The sequence below is a fragment of the Pteropus vampyrus genome, unplaced genomic scaffold (assembly GCF_000151845.1).
Source record: "Pteropus vampyrus isolate Shadow unplaced genomic scaffold, Pvam_2.0 Scaffold98, whole genome shotgun sequence".
In the NCBI taxonomy this organism is placed as follows: domain Eukaryota; kingdom Metazoa; phylum Chordata; class Mammalia; order Chiroptera; family Pteropodidae; genus Pteropus; species Pteropus vampyrus.
In genome coordinates this window covers 3,098,653-3,115,149 of record NW_011888879.1, presented here as the reverse complement: position 1 = coordinate 3,115,149, position 16,497 = coordinate 3,098,653, and the positions used below count along the sequence as shown (strand labels likewise).

At 39.5% G+C, this 16,497-nt stretch overlaps 1 protein-coding gene across 6 annotated transcripts in view; it reads right to left on the bottom strand.

Moving 5' to 3' along the window:
* KCNK2 (potassium two pore domain channel subfamily K member 2) overlaps window positions 1–16,491 on the bottom strand; it is a 108,876-nt gene extending 92,385 nt beyond the window's left edge. Inside the window, exons 1-3 of one of the 6 annotated variants that reach the window (XM_023533236.1) lie at window positions 16,226–16,285; window positions 15,788–15,881; window positions 12,963–13,273 (exon numbers count right to left, since the gene is read on the bottom strand). In XM_023533236.1, the coding sequence (XP_023389004.1) occupies window positions 12,963–13,273; window positions 15,788–15,881; window positions 16,226–16,285 (465 nt within the window). Of the gene's footprint in view, window positions 1–12,962; window positions 13,274–14,727; window positions 14,873–15,731; window positions 16,125–16,225 lie in introns of those variants that run through there. The other 5 variants (XM_023533234.1, XM_011364536.2, XM_011364532.2 and 2 more) reach the window with 5 other exon arrangements.
* Between the last annotated feature and the right edge of the window lie 6 nt (window positions 16,492–16,497).

The following is a 16,497-nucleotide window of genomic DNA, read 5'->3' as shown; positions in this document are numbered from 1 at the left end:
GATGGCTTTAAATCAAAGTTCACAGCGTTCTACTGTGTATTTGTGCATTCTTGAATTGTAAGAAGTTGATGTCTCAATGTCATCTGGCATTTTGGAACTATAATCAGCCTCAACACCAAACATTGATAAGACATTTATTTGTAATCATATGAAACTAGCACAGCCTTGGAACTCAAGGCAATCACTGACAATCATAAAAATGTTCCTGAGAGTTCAATGTTTAGGAACAACAACTTTTTGCGTGTGTGTCATAAAGTACCTAACTGGCTATTTTTTTTTTTTACTGAAGGAAAAGATATTGGAAAGTAAGCAACGCCAGGGAAGGCCTGAACAATACTCTGTTTTCAGAGTAGGTTAGACTGTAGATCTTAAAATATAAGTGACACCAGAAATTCTGATTTCACTTATTTTTTCCTTTACTCAGATGCTCAAATGTTCATGTTCATCAAAACAATACAGAATGTTCTGAATGCCTTCCTCCTCTGTTAATATCATAATCAGAATTTCATTAAATCATGTTATTATAGCTATAATCCTAAAAGTAGAGTCACAATAATTTGAACATTTTAAGCAATATAAAAATTCTAAATTGCTGGTACAAAGTATCAATACCCAATTGGATAACATCAATAATGTATGTATATCTGGTTCAATGACAACTCCTTTTAATGGGGTATTCGATTGATCTCATTCATTTCTGCTTTGAAAAAGGACATTATTTCCAATAAATTGGTATAATGGCCAAATCCACATTTATAATTATAAATATACCAAAATATGTATAATTACATAGTTCCTCAAAAATTAATATAACTATTCTCTTGATAAATTTCTGTAAGGCACACTTTTATAACTTCTTTTTTTTTTTTGGTCATTATTTCCTTGTGGGGGAACTAGTTTCATCCTGAAAGGAGGCTATTCTTTAGGGAAGGAATCAAATCACACATTCACGACACTGCATCTGACCTCTTCAACCATGTAGCAAGATTATTTTGAAAAACTTAAAGAATCCATAATGGGAAAAGCAAGATAATAAAAGATGCTCTCATTGCCAAAGAACTTTGTGAGAAGAAATAATGGTAGGTATCATTACTCTTCATTTTTATACTACAAAAATGATCTTCATCTATCAATAATATGCCTAAGGCTGCAGGACCCTTTGGCATCTCATTCTTAACCTCTGGCTATATGTCAACACCACAATTACCTAATGCCAGATCATGTAAACTGCTTTGAAAGGTTCTGGCAATAAAACCAGAGAGTATCTCAAAATGGCCTTTACTTTCACTGGAGCTGACTTCACATACAGCACCGGTGGAGCCTAGGCAATCTTGATTGGCATATTTTAATCAATTGGAAGTCACCTTTTCTTATCCATTTATAAGTGTGTGGACTTATTCACTATATTGGCCATATCAGTCTGCAGTGTTATTTACAGACATCATTTGCACAAGAACCTTCTCTTCTAACGTCAGTGACATGCAGTAGTCTTCATCACTGGGGCCGCTTCATGGACCATTATACATAGCAAATTAGGTTCAGCCAAGAAGCAGCATTATAGGCTTCATTGTAAACTTGCATACAAAGGCATCCCATGGTACCACTGGGGAAAATCTCTGGAAACCAAACTCATATTCTTCACCGTTTTGTCCTTTCATGATATTCTGGAAACTAAAGCAATGCCTTTCGTTTCTTTGCATGAGATAATATTTCTGTGAGAGTACCACTTGGGAGCACTAAAAATCCAACAAGGGAGGAAACGAGTTCTTGAAAGCCACACCATTGGCATGTGATTCCACCAGAATATTGCAGTAGCTGCTCTCTATGATAATACTAGGTGGAACCATATAAAATTGCCAATATCTAAGCACATTTTGGCCTACAAAATGACAGCTTCATATTACCATGCAAAAGAATGATATTCTTGTTTTCATAAATAGTATGTTAAACATACTAAAATTCATTGCAGCGTGATATTTATTACTGCAGCATTAAAGTTAATTTTCACAAGCAGGAAACTGTAAATAACAAATTAATCTATTAGGATCTTCTGGTTCTACTGTGAAGCATATATACTTGTTGTTTTAAGTAAAAGCCTATATGTCTGCGAATGCTATTCTGAGAAAACATGGGCTAACTGTTGAATCTTTATTGAATACTCAAATTGTGTCCAACTTGATATATACCTGAGAAATCAGGGGATATTATCTAATATTTAAGATGATTACATTTTGTAGAAGCAAATTTGTATATTTGATATCTAATATTGCACACTCAGATACATTCGAGCCTCTAATTTGATAAATGAACTTGAGATACATTACATGTAACTTAGTTTTTCAAAAATTCTATAGTTATATGGAGATGGCACTTGTTTTTTGTTTCTAGGGTTTTGTTTTGTTTTGTTTTTGGTCTAGGAAAAATAGAGGAATCTACATAAAGTCCGTAAAAGAAAAATGTCACAATTACATTCCACAGTTAAATGGACTGTTATAAATATTGACAAAGGTCAGATATTCTCTATCTAACAATAATCGGTTTAAAAAAAATACATTTCTGATTTCATGTGGAGAAAAGAGATGGAGTAGTACATTTGCATATTTTATACAGAACACAGGTGATTAAATCATTCTATATTTAGAGTCTGGTAAAGAAACAAGTTTTTCAAGGTTTCCCCAGAGTATATCTTTCAAGTGAGCAAGGTGATATGCAATAACGTTTTTAATCTATTGTTTTTGTTGGAAACGATTTGAATCAAAATCTATTTCATGGTTTCGTAAAAAGGCTTTCAAAGTCCTTGAATGTTTTTCCAAGTAATGTATGACCTAAATTTAACCACACATTAATTAGAAATTCTTACAAAGACGTATTCTTAAAAAAAAAAAAAAGACTTAATTCCTATAACTTAAAAAAAAATAACATTTACTATAGGAAGTAATTTCTGCATACCAGACTTTAGAAAGCACCTCTAAAAGTAAACATCTTGCTTACTTTCCCATGCCTTGCCTTCTTTTGGGGGATTACGCCATTGCATGTCAAAGCTATTTTTATACAAGCTGATGAAGCATACAGCTCTTTCCTTGCTCTTCTGAAAGTGTAAATTTATTTCCTATTAGTAGAAACAAAAGCTTAAAATCCAACAGAGTTCGTTGGAGGGGGTTAGCATCAAATAGGGCCAGAAACGAGAGGTGTACTGCTGGGTTATCGGGGTTGTCTCCCCTGGTTATATCCACTTTGGAAGATCTTTCTAATCATAAAAGGAATACACAAATTATTGGGCATTTGGAAAAAGAAGAATTAAAAAAAAAGAATCACTCATGGTCTATAAATAGCTTTTGGCAACATTCATATATTCGGTTTTTGCTTTTGTAATTGTTATAATCATTGAATCTGCTTTCAATTATTTTCATATAACATAAGCATGTTTCATATAACAAGACATTTCGAAGTCATCGGTATCTCACTTCATTGTTATCAATATCTCATTGAGCAGCTACATGTAACATCGTTTACATAACCATTCTCTATCATTGAATGAATTTATATAACTGCGTCTTAATTCAGTGACCACTTGCAAACTTGTTATAGAGGTGATTTATATAATCAGACAAGGACCGAACTTGAAACAATGAAATTCTCTCATTCTTTGAGCCCTGCGTGAAATGACACTGCTATGCAGAAAGAATAAAACGTGGTCAAGACCCTAGTCCTTACAACACTGAAGGAGCCAGAAAAATACATGTGGAGCCGCCATACTGAAACCTGCATCTCCCCAGCTGTAACTGTTTTGAACTTTCCTAGATTCCATATTATGGTATGATATATTAATATTCTGTTAGAATATTAATCTCTGTCTCTCTTTCTGGCCCCCTTCCACCTCAGCATAAGCCAGGGGGAAAGATTAATAAAAGAAAAGAAAAATATGGAGCGAGAAGGTAAAGTCAGAAAGAAACAAAAGGGCAAATAGGGAAAAAGATAAAGGTTGCTGAGTTAACAAAGAAAAGACAGTTCTAGAAGAATTAGCGAGGAACTTAATACAACTTACAGTTACTCTATCTAGGAAGTTCTTTTAAAAGAGGGTGTCCTTAAAATAGAATTTGTGTAGGCAGAACACTGAGATCAAGTATTGAAGACAGAATTTTTATACCATTTTGCCCAAGGCCTACCGCACTAGCCAGCATTTATGCATGCACTGTTTATAAGGTCTGAAGTTATAAAATGGTGAGAAAAAAATAGCCCAAACCGGAACAAAGGGAGTTTTACTCTGTCAATTACATGCATCCATAAAAATGCCCAAATTCAGAGATTCTGTTGACTTTTTCAATAGAATGTCACTGATCTCTACTCATTTGATTTTCCAGTACACTTACGCCTATATTTCTATAACAGATACAAGTTTAAACAGATTTTATAGGTTTTAAAAACAAATCATTTTTTTCCTGCCCTAAAAGATTACAAGCATTGAAAAAGCTCAGGCTCTGTAGACACACACAACCAACAAAGGGACTACTTAACCCAATTTGTATTTGAATAAATCAAACGTCCCACAATCAAATTAGTCATCTATAAGGGCCAAATATCACAATATCAAACTATTCCAATAATATTCTGATAGATAGTTCCTCTGCTTCAGGCCCTGTAAAATGTATGTATTTCTCACTTCAACTGAGTTGACTCATTGCCATTAAGTAAGTCTGCGCTTTTGGGTTCTGGGTAAAATTTCTTAATACGTGGCAGAGTGAATTTACTAATGATTTGCTAACATTATGCAGGGAAAAGGAAGTCTTGAAACTGTTTAATATGTTTATATTTCTTGGTTCAATGTCATCAAATCAAGATAGCAAAAATAGTATATGAATAACTTCCCCTAGTGTAGTGATTCATACTCCTCCTGTCTTAGCTTCGTAGCTTTTCTCCAAGTTTCCCCCGTCTTTCTCAATTACACACCCAAACACTCACCAGTTATAGTAAATACTGAATTGGTTGAAATCCATTTTGTTGAGAAACAGGAACCCGATAGAATTTCTTATACTTTTTCTAGCCAACTGGAATGATAGAGCTACCCTTTGAAAACTGTCCAGTAGTTATTGCACAAAAATGCAATTAAACTCTGCCCTTGGGCACCTCTTGGGCTGACTTGAGAGTGTCACACCACAACCATCAGCTCTGAAAACGAGCCTGGCATCTTTCCCCATGTTTTCTACATTAGTCATTCACATATGCTGCATTGTTCATCTTCATTCACACAAGAGAACCAGTCCTGAAAGCATTTCAGAGCACCGCAACTGTGAAAGGGAAGATGTCCCCAAATCCGCATGAGACATGTGAGACCAGAGGGTCCTCTCAGTGGAGGACGGGTCTAATGCCTGGAGAAGCGTCAGGTCGGGCCAGACATCCTCAGTGATCACATCTCCTTCCCTCAGACCCCCTCAAACTAAGAATGTGGTTCTGCTGGTGGGACATGCAGGATATGGTTAAACTGGGCGGGGAGAGAGTGGAATGAAAAATCACAGCAAAGCCACATGGAGTCTCTCGAGGGCCCAGAGGGGACATGGAGCGGGAAGAGTGCTGGCATCAGGAAACGACTGGATACACTTGGACCTCTCACTTTTTATTTTTAATCACCTACTGCGCATCTGTTGGGTGCCCTCTAGACAGTGACCTCTCTTTAAATAACTATTTGCAACCAGATATGTGAGACCAGAGGTGTTTCACCAGCTCATAAAAATAATCCTGTGGGGGGTGGCTCCATAGTGTAGTGGTTAGCACATCTGCCTTACATGCAGAAGGCCCTGGGTTCGCGCCCCAGTGGAGCTATGGATCGTACCCCGAGTGCGCCAGGTCCCGGGTGCATTCTATGAGCGTGTGCGAGGAGATACCCCGCTTTCAGAGATCCAGTTCCTAAGGGGAAACTGCAACATCCATAGGTCAGGGGTGGAAGTGGGAGGGGAATTAAAGAGGGGAAGAAATAATAATAATCCTGTGACCATTATCAATATGCTCTCTCTCAACAGAAATCAGAGATATAGATTTAACTCTCACAAAAGCTGAGACACAGAGAGGCTAAATGGATCACTAGTTCAAGATAGTAAAAATAATAAAAATAAAAATAAGTAAAAAGAAAAGAATTCAAACATTTTTATTGTTTCAGTCTCTGGTCTTGGTGTTACCGTTTAGCTGTCTTAACAGCGTTTGTTGTTTAGTTTTGAACATAGTTATCACTTATAGTATTATTTCTGTGTGAAAACACTCTAAAGGTTCCAAGCACTAAATAAATTTATAAATGAATTTTTTAAAAAGAATTCATTCATAAGTTTGAAACTGGGTGAATATCCTGTTGATTTTATCCTCATGTGGACAGTGTATCCTTGTCGTCAGGCTTCTTTTATGACTTTGCCACATGTAGCCTATGTGTTTCGTGTAATGCTAACTGCTCAAGAATTCTTTGCGTCACATTCTGTGCTTACTGATTTCTAAGCATACATAAAATCACTATAATGGATTTATAGAATAGATTACCAATGGCATATTACAGATCATGACAGAGTAAGACTTTGCCGCAGCATTTGACATCCCTAATCTCTCTCACCTCGTAACATGCCTTCGCTTGGCTCACAGAACACCGTGCCCTCTAGCTTCCCTCCAGTCTCCCCAATGGCTGTCTCATCCCCCTCACCTTCGAGCCCCTGGTTCTGCTCCTCTCCATCCGTCCACACTCCTAGGTGATTTCTCTTGGACTCAAGGCTTTAGATATCCCCAATATGCTCATAACTCTCAAATGTATTCTTTGCCGTGGATGTCTGAAAGGCAACTCAAACCAATCCTATGCCACATCGAACTCCTGAGCCTCCCCGAAACCTGCTCCATCTGATTTTTTTCTGTGTCATTAATTGGCAATTTTTTCCCAGTTCTTCAGTTCCAAAACCTATGAATCATTCCTGACTTTTTTCTCTCACGCCTCACATCAAATCAATAGCCTTACTTTTGAAATATCCCAATTTGATCGCATCTCACCACATCCCCTGCTTCTGTCCTTATCCAGACCATGAGCGTCTCACCCCGGTCCTTACAGCTGATCTCACTCCGTCCACCTCCATTCTATTCCTCACAGGGCAAAGACAGTGGTCTCTTTAAGTTGTCAGTTAGATCATGGCCCTGCTCTGCCCAAAGTCCTTCCAGGGTCCTGCAGCCCACGCCGAGCAAAATCCAAGATCCCTAACACAGATTTATAGGGGCCCTACAGGATCTAAGGCCCTGTTACTTTTCTAGCCTTTTCTCATACAAATTCTCCTTCCTTCTAACCACGCAGCCTCTCTGCCAAGAGCACGCCTGCTTCCGGGCCCCTGCTCTCACTCTCCTCTCTGCCTGGAATGCCTTCCCCAGTTATTCACGGGTCCGTCCATAGCTGGCCACTCACGGACACGCCTCGTTTTACTATACTTCACTTTAGTGCACTTCGCGGATGCTGCAATTTTTACAAATTGAAGGTCTGTGGTGATGCTGCACATCCAGTAAGTCTATCAGTGCCATTTTTCCGACAGCGTTGGCTCACTTAGTGTCCCTGTGTCCCATATTGGTAATGTTCACAATGTTTCAGACTTTTTCATTATTAGATTTGTTATGATGATCTGCAGTCAGTGACGTTGGGTGGTACTATTGTCATTCTTTTGAGGCACCAAGAACCATGCCCATATAAGACAGAAAACAGTGAATAAATGTTGTGTGTGTTCTGATGGCTCCAGCGGCCAGCAGCTCCCCTCTCTCTCCCTGTCCTTGGGCCTCCCTATTCCCAGAGAGACAACAATATTAAAATTAGGCCGGTTAGTAACCCTACAATGGTCTCTCAGTGCTCATGTAAAAGAATCGCAGGTCTCTCACTTTAAATCAAAAGTTAGAAATGATTAAGCTGTGTGAGGAAGGCAGGTCAAATACTAAAGCAGGCCGAAAGCTAGGCCTCCTGTGCCATTTAGCCAAGTTGTAAATGCAAAGGAAAAGTTCCTGAAGGAAATTAAAAGGGCTCCACCAGTTTACACACAAATGATAAGAAAGCAAAACAGCCTCATGGCTAATGTGGAGAGTTTTAGTGGTCTGGATGGAAGATCTCACCGGCCACAACATTTCCTTAAGCAAGGCCCTAACTGTTCAAGTCTGTGAAGGCTGGGAGAGGTGAGGACGCTGCCGGGAAAAAAGTTTGAAGCTGGCAGAGGTTGTTCCTGAGGTTTAAGGAAAGAAGCTGTCCCTATAGCATAAAAGTGAGATGTAAAGCAGCAAGTTATGACTTAGAAGCTGAAGCACGTTTTACAGAAGATCTGGCTAAGGTAATTAATGAAGGTGGCTACACTAAACAACAGATTTTCAATGTAGACAAGACAGCCTTCTGCTGGAAGAAGGTGCCATTTAGGACTTCCATAGCTACAGAGGAGAAGTTGATGACCAGCTTCAAAGCTTCAAAAGGCAGAGTGACCCTCTCGTTAGGAGTCAATGCAGCTGGTGACTTTAAGTTCAAGCCAGTGCTCGTTTACCATTCAAAAGACCCCAGAGCCCTTGCGAATTATGCTGTACCTACTCTGTGCTCTATAAATGGAACAACAAATCATGGATGACAGTATATCTGTTTACAACATGGTTTACTGAATATTTTAAGTCCATTGTTGAGATCTACTGCTCAGAAAAAAAGATCATTTTCAAAAAACTATTGGTCATTGACAATGCACCTGGTCAACCAAGAGCTCTGATGGAGATACACAACGATTAACGTTGTTTTCATGCCTGCTAACCCAACATCCGCTCTGTAGCCCATGGATCAAAGATTAATTTCAACATTCGAGTCTTATTATTTAAGAAATACATTTTAGAAGGCGATAGCAGCCATAGATAGTGATTCCTCTGATGGATCTGGGCAAAGTAAACTGAAAACCTTCTGGAAAGGATTCACCTTTCTAGATGCTATTAAGAACATTCGTGGTTCATAGGAGAAGGTCAAAATGTCAACATGAGCAGGAATTCGGAAGAAGTTGATTCCAACCCTCATGGGTGTCTTTGAGGGGTTCAAGACCAGTGGAGGAAGCAACTGCAAATGTGGTGGAAATAGCAAGGGAACTAGAATTAGAAGTGGAGCCTGAAGATGTGACTGAATTGCTGCCATCTCATGGTAAAACTTGCATGGATGAAGAGTTGCTTCTTATGGATGAGCAAATAAAGTGGTTTCTTGAGATAGAACCTACTTCTGGTGAAGATGCTGTGAAGATTGTTAAAATGACAATAAAGGATTTAGAATGTTACATAAACTTAGTTGATTATGCAGGAGGCCTGACTCCAATTTTTAAAAAAATTCTACCGTGGGTAACATGCTTTCAAACAGCATCACATGCTACAGAGAAATTGTTCACGAAAAGAAGAGTCAATCCTTCCTTCCGATGTGGCAAAATTCTTATTTTAAGAACCTTCTCCAGCTACCCCAACCTTCAGCAACCATAAGCCAATGCTGATAGTGCTTTTTTTTTTTTAGCACTAAAGCATGTTTTAAGTAAGGTGTAAGGTATGTGCTTTGTTTTTTGAGACACAATGCTATTGCACACTTAATTGACTACAGTATGGTGTAAAATAACTTTTATATGCACTGGAAAACCAAAAAATATGTGTGACTTGCTTTATTGTAATACTTTGTGGCAGTGGTCTAGAACCCAACCCTCAATATCTCAGAGGTATGACTGTATTATCTTTCAGATCACCATAGATCTTCCCCTAGCTCAGCGCAACATGATCAGAAAAAACTCCCAGCCCCTGGCTTCGCCCTGGGGAGGGAAAGAGTTGGAACGTGAATCAAATGTTATGAGTTTTGGGGGTGCTGCCCAAGAGACTGATTTCCATCTTGCACATCCCAGAGCACTGAGAGGACCCAGCCTACTAGGATGCCTGGGAAACACTGAGAACAACAGTGAGCTGAGCAGCTTGTATCTGCTCCAGAAAACTCATAGTATAGAGGTCGATATAGCTTGGGGACAGGGGGGAGAGAGGCACTACCCAAAGGAATAGTTTTTGTCTTGCCCAACTCAGAGTACTGATGGGATGCAGCATACTCTAGAAACCTGGGGCCCACTGAGAATAAGAGACCTAAGTGGCTTCCAGCAGCTCCAGAAAACCTGCAGTACTGCAGACATACACCAGGGGTAGCAAGAGAGCTCCTGAAAACGGCTCCTGAAAAAAAGAAACTGGCAAATCCATCTATCTAATTGAGAATTTACAATTCCAGAGGAATCAAATCCACAGAAAAGATTTGAGAGGCTTCTCAAGCTGGACTGACTGGTGAAAGTCTTTTGCTGTATAGAGTCAGTATGTAAAGACCGAGAGTGTTGGCTGTTTTTCAAATGAATGGATCACAACACAAAGTTACAAGGCACACGAAGGAACAGGGAAGCATGGCTCAATCAAAGGAACAAAATAAACCTCTAGAAACAAAAATATAATAATATACCTACTCATGAGGTTTTAAGGGATGATTAAATAGGAAAATAAATGTGAGGAAAACAGTGAAATTTATGAGAATCATATAAATGAAATGTAATTCTAATAAATGATTACTGGCTATTTGCCTTTCTCCTTTTTTAAGCACTGATCTTGGTCCTCGAAGCCATGCCATTATAAAGATTTCTTTTATCAGAAAAATTTACATTCAAAGAGAAAAAAATAATTTCTTAAAGCCATCAGATTATAAAGACGAGTAGTTTGGCAATAAATAATAGGCAATTTCTGCATTGAAAAATACTGAATAAGCAAAAAAATAAAATTTTTAAGAAGCAAAAATACTCAATCAGCAGTGATTATTAATAAAGCTAAAGTGGATTGCCTGTGTGGGGCAGAAAGAAAAAAAAATAGGTCATATACTGACCTCTATTTGCTGCCATATGCTACACTCCAAAAACAGTGTAGCAAAAATAATCAGTCTCCACCGCTAGATTGTTCCCACCTGCCATCACCTTCAAGCTATTTTCACAATTCTGAATAAATCTGGCTAGTACTGAACAGGGGGACTGTTTTCAAACTCACACAGGCTTTCCTCCAGCATTGTCCTGAAATTCCGGGGCTTTTTCCCCGCACCGCCTCCCCACCCCCACCCACTCAAGACCAACTGCTTCGCTTCAGATGATAGGAATCAGATGCTTTAACCCAATAAAGAGACGGGGTAAGGGTTGGGGAAAACAACAGCAAAGAAATCTAACATTTTTTAAGCACCTAAATGCTGTTCTTGGATTATCTCTTCAGTCTTCACAGAAACCCTATTTTATAGGTATTTTTCCCTCATTCCAGATAGATCATCCATAGCTTAGAGAGAGAAATTACTTATTCAAGATGACAACTTTAGTAAAGCACACAACTGGAATTTAAAATACATCTCTCTGATCCCAAAGTTTAGGCTTTTACCACTACTCCATGCCACCTCCAAGACAACGTAGAGGTTTTCGTCTAAAACCTAAAGGGATTCTTAAAAGATTTGTAGTGTCTCTTAGAATTGGAGGCACAAAGAAGTGAAGCGGAGGTGATTGTAGGACGAAGCAATGTGGTGGGTGGGACAATGATATAAATCGTCAGGTTTATTTTTAATACAGAAAATGCCACTATCTAAAAACATCGGGGAATTCGGTATAGAAGTATGTGATGAGTCTTTTCAAAATTTAAGTCAAACGGGTGAGATGCAGAAGAGTCTGAATATAGTAGGAGCTGAATGAGGGTCAAATAATATTAGTTTTGATAGTTTTCAATAAAACTCGAATAATAACTTGTATGTGTATTCTATAACAGAGGGCTATGAAGGGCAGAGGTAGCATTTGGGAATCCATGGAAACAGGAAATAAGAGAGGAAAAGTCTTAGCACAAGAAACTGGATTAAAACCAATAATAATTTCTTCCCTCAATCGACTACTCCAACTCATTAAAATGATGTAAAATCAAATATAAGATGAGGAACAGCATGCTCAGATGATGACTCACAGATAATTTTCAGTCCAATTTGAGTTACATCAGGTAAGAAAAGCAGATTCTACAGAAAGATGAATATGTGCTCAATTAAAACGTTTTCAACAACCAGTCAGATCTCTCTCTCTGAATGAAAATTCTGGGGCTTTTTCTCTGACAAAGATTCTTAAGTTTGACTTATGTTTTATAAAAAAGAAGCCTACAACAAAAATATAGCCATCTCCAAGGAGCCTAATTGAAATTTTAAAATCATTTTGGGATTAAATTTTAGAACAAAATGTTTTTCCATAAAAATATTATTCTGCTATTATAGAATAAATTAAAACTAAATTAGTTTTTACTCAAAACCCCCATTTTTCTGTGCGTCAGTAAATTGCTTTTAGTTGAGGTTTAGAGAAGCAGTGATTAATCACATCTCTCTAGACACCTAAAAAAAGGCAGTTATCAGAGTTATTCTTTGGCTAGATCAAAGATGTGAGGTACAACCTGTTAATGATAAGGGGTGCCCATCTCCAGAGGTGGTCACCTCACAAACTCATCTTTTCTATGTTATGATGGTCACTGCCATGATTAACACCCTTTTTCCACCTTATGTTTTCCTCTCATTTATCACAGCAAAGCCTCCTAAGTAGGCAATGATCATCTAATCAGGAGGGCCTCCGGCAAGGTAAGCCCACGTCCATGGGTGACCACTGGCAGCTCTAAGATGAGACAAAGGGAGAGAGAGCAGGGAGACACTAAGACATAAACAGAGAAGAGCAGGAACAGGAGAGGCTGAGAAGGAACAGTGGGAGGGAGGAAAAGAAGAAGAAAAGATGGCAGAAGTAAGAAAAGAAGGAAGAAGTACAGAAAGGAGAAGTCTATGCTAAGGAGAAAGGACTAGGGACTCCCAGGGGAACTTCAGGACGACACTGTGCTATGAGTTGTCCCCTTCGACTCTTACTCTTTCTTTCCCCGCAAACAGAGTAATAACTCCTCTGTGCTGTTACCTGGATGAGTTCGTCGAGCTCAGTCGAATTGACACAGGAGTGTTGGGAAATAAATGTTTGCTTCTGGATCACGATGGTGGTCCTCTGTGAAATCTCGTGAGGCTGCTCCAGTGCTTTGAAGACGGTGGCTCCGATGATGAGATAGAGGACAACCACCAGGAAAATCGTGGAGACCGTCTTCCATTTCATAACATTAATGGTCGTATCACTCTCCACCCGAGAAGCAAGCACTGTGGGTTTCGTGGAAAATGAGAGCCTTGGTTTGGAGTTCTGAGCGGCAGATTTTGGATCCAGCAAGTCAGGTGCCGCCACTGACAATAACAGAGAATGAGGGTTAGGTTGGAGGAGATTAGCGGGGTGATGGTTGGACTTCTTATGGGGTCAGCAAAGATCGACTGAACTCTGCTTGCTCTCGTGGTAGAAGCTCTGGAACTTGAACCAGAAGAGCTCCCACTCGGTTGTATCCAGGACCACATATATGGGTTCAAGGAAAAGGGGCTGGGTCTTAGCTCTCCGCTGCTATTGGGGATCCAGATGGGAGATTAAAAAAAAAAAAAAAAGGAGGTGGACAAAGAAACTTAAAACAATAAGTGCTTGAGTTCTTCCTAATTTAATTTCTAAATGGATATCTGTCCACCATGCTAGTCAACAAAGATTTGCAGATCTCCTTAGAGGTGATGATACTAAACTGGATATTTGAATACTCATGAAGAAGGCTCATGGATTATTCCTCATCTCAAGTACTTAACACTCTACAACACAAGAAATCAATGTAAATAACATTCTCTATTTTTATTTTCAAATTCATTATAATAAAGCAACTGTATTATAAGTGAATTTGTGATCCATACATTGTTTCTCAAAGTAAAACATTCGTAATTTTCTGGTAAAACATGGTGGTAAATAAATGACTCAATAGCTCAACATTTCTTTCTGTCTGTCCTCTAAAGTAGTAAGAGAATGATTAAGCATTCTCTGTATTTTGTTATTGGATCTCTGACATGTTTATAAAAACAAAAGAATTACTACCCACTATGGCACAATCCTAGGTGCAGCCAAGATATGACAAATTCCTGCCATTTCAACAGCGAAAGTCATCAAGGAAAAAAAAAATTAAACCCTTGTCTACACCTTGGACACTACATGGTCTGGACAAGGCTAATTGCTCCATTAGAGAGGATTTATGTGTTCTCTTACAAATTCCCATATACTCTGAGATGACTCTAAACCCATTTATTATTCATCTCAGCTGTTCGAAAATATCATTAATGGATTCCTTTTTAGAAAATACAAAAGATAGTAGACTTCTACTTGCTAAGGGAAAAATAAGACATCTACTACAATATATTTGATTGGAAAGGCAACACCAAACCAAAAGAGGTAATAGAATGGCCAAAATATAGGGAACTTAAAAAGGCCACCAACTCAACCACAATAATCAATTTAACATACATAACTGTTATAAGTAAAATTAGTGTATATAGTACAGGTTTAATAAATTAATGTAATCTAAACGACACTTTAGGTAAGTATACAAGAAATCTCTATGGAATCGTACCCAAATACCCTATGAGAACCCCAAATTACTTGAGGATAAGACAGGAATAAAGAGTGTCAGTTTTCACTTGACTATATACTCTGCCCTTTTTCTTGACTACTACTGTGAGTTAAAACGCTGGACTACTACAGTTTGAGTTCATAAAATAAATCTTCAGTTGCCTATCAAAAAGCAGCTTTGCAAACAAAGCTATTCGAAACGCCAGACCTAAGTCGTGTTGGGAAATGACAGATAACAGAGGGATCCTCCACCAGCAAAGCACTGAATGATTCTGACTTTGAAGAGACGAAGACAGAGCTCTGATGAGGTAACTGTACCCACGGCTCCAAGTGGACATTCCACAAACACACATTACAGCCGTTCCCTAGGGTTCAACCTGCTCTCTACAGGTCTGTACATGTTTCCCTCCTGATACACTCACCTGCTCCGAATAAAGCCCCAAACTAGTAGACATCTTTAACATCTAATACTTATAAAGGCAACTTCGCTCAAAATTAGCACTGGATATGTGTTTAGTGTTTTATTTTTTAAAACAACAACTTTTTTTTTTAATAGAAATGCTGATCATAGTTAAAATTACTGTCTCAGCTGTCTAGCCACCCCACCCCACCTCCAAGCTGTTTAGTAATCTGAGCAAAAATAAAGGTCAGAATCTAAAATTAAGCCATTTGGGGAATAGAAATAAAGGAAAATCGCATAGAAGCTCCAATTATCTCTCTAAAGGAAGTTTCCCAAGCCTCTCCTCTCCAGTTATCTGTTGTCGTATTTCTGATTTTTCACATGAGTGGTTTCTAGTCGATAGAACTGGAAAACACCAAGACTGTTTACCTTGATGTTCCTGAATCCCAATCTTAAACCCCAATGCCAAACTAAGGTATTATCATTATATGCTTTTGGAGAAAGGGAACAGTTAAAAAAAAAAAAAAGATAGTGTATCTGTGTATTAAGCAAATACAGGTCCTGATGGAGTTTATTTTAAGCTAGTGCCTTATTTTTTAATTAGCAGAAATATATATAATGCCCACTTGGCAGACAGAATGGGCAGAAACTGGTAAAATACCAAAATAAAAAACAACAGCCTTTCCTCAGTCGAACATGGGGAACCCTCTGGGCTTCCATCCCCAGCCGTTTGATGTATGATCAGAGGAGAAGCTCCTGAGCACAAGGAATCAAAGATTCGCCCCTTCCACACGTACTCTGCGGCATCATACCCCCCTCTCTGCCCCAGCGTATCAGTCTCCTCTTAATCCTGGTCTCCCATCCTCACCCAGGTATGTCTTCTTCGCTCCCGGGTTCCACGGACGACTCAATACCAGGAGAAACAAGCTTTTTTCAGCACCACTGCCTGTCCCACCACGCGACTGGCAACAAGTGTGACCAGGGTCACCATGCGTCCTGCCGGTCGGCTACTCCCAAAGGTTGACCCTCCTCCTCCTTCGGAAACTCCCTCAAGGTGTCTCAAATCCATACCCAGAGCATATGCAAAACCCCCAGATAGCAGCGGGAGATGGGGGGAGAAGCAGCCAAGGGAGGATCCGGGGACACGTTTGCCTCCAACCCCAGATTATGACCCAACACCTCGGACGGGAAACGAAGGTGGAAAACCTTCTCTCGCCGCCAGCGGGTCATCTGCAGCCGCCCCCCCGGGACAGGCAGGGGCGGGAAAACGTAGGGCAGGAGGTGGAAGGGGTACCCGGGGTCTCACCTCCTGCTCTATAGCTGGGTCTCTCCCGCGAGGCGCTGGGAAGCATGAGGCATGCAGCATTCAAACTGTTTTTTTGGAAAAGACGGACTTGAACCTTTTATAAACACGCCATTGTACTCACTTCTTATTCAGAGACAGGCTGCGCGCTCCGAGCTGCACGGGCAGGCATTTTCCCCGGCTTTGTTTTACAAGGTGGGGAGAGCGTGGCTGGACGCGGGAGGGGGTGGGGGGGGGAGCGTGAGAAGAAACGAAATCGCGGGAAGGAGGGGACA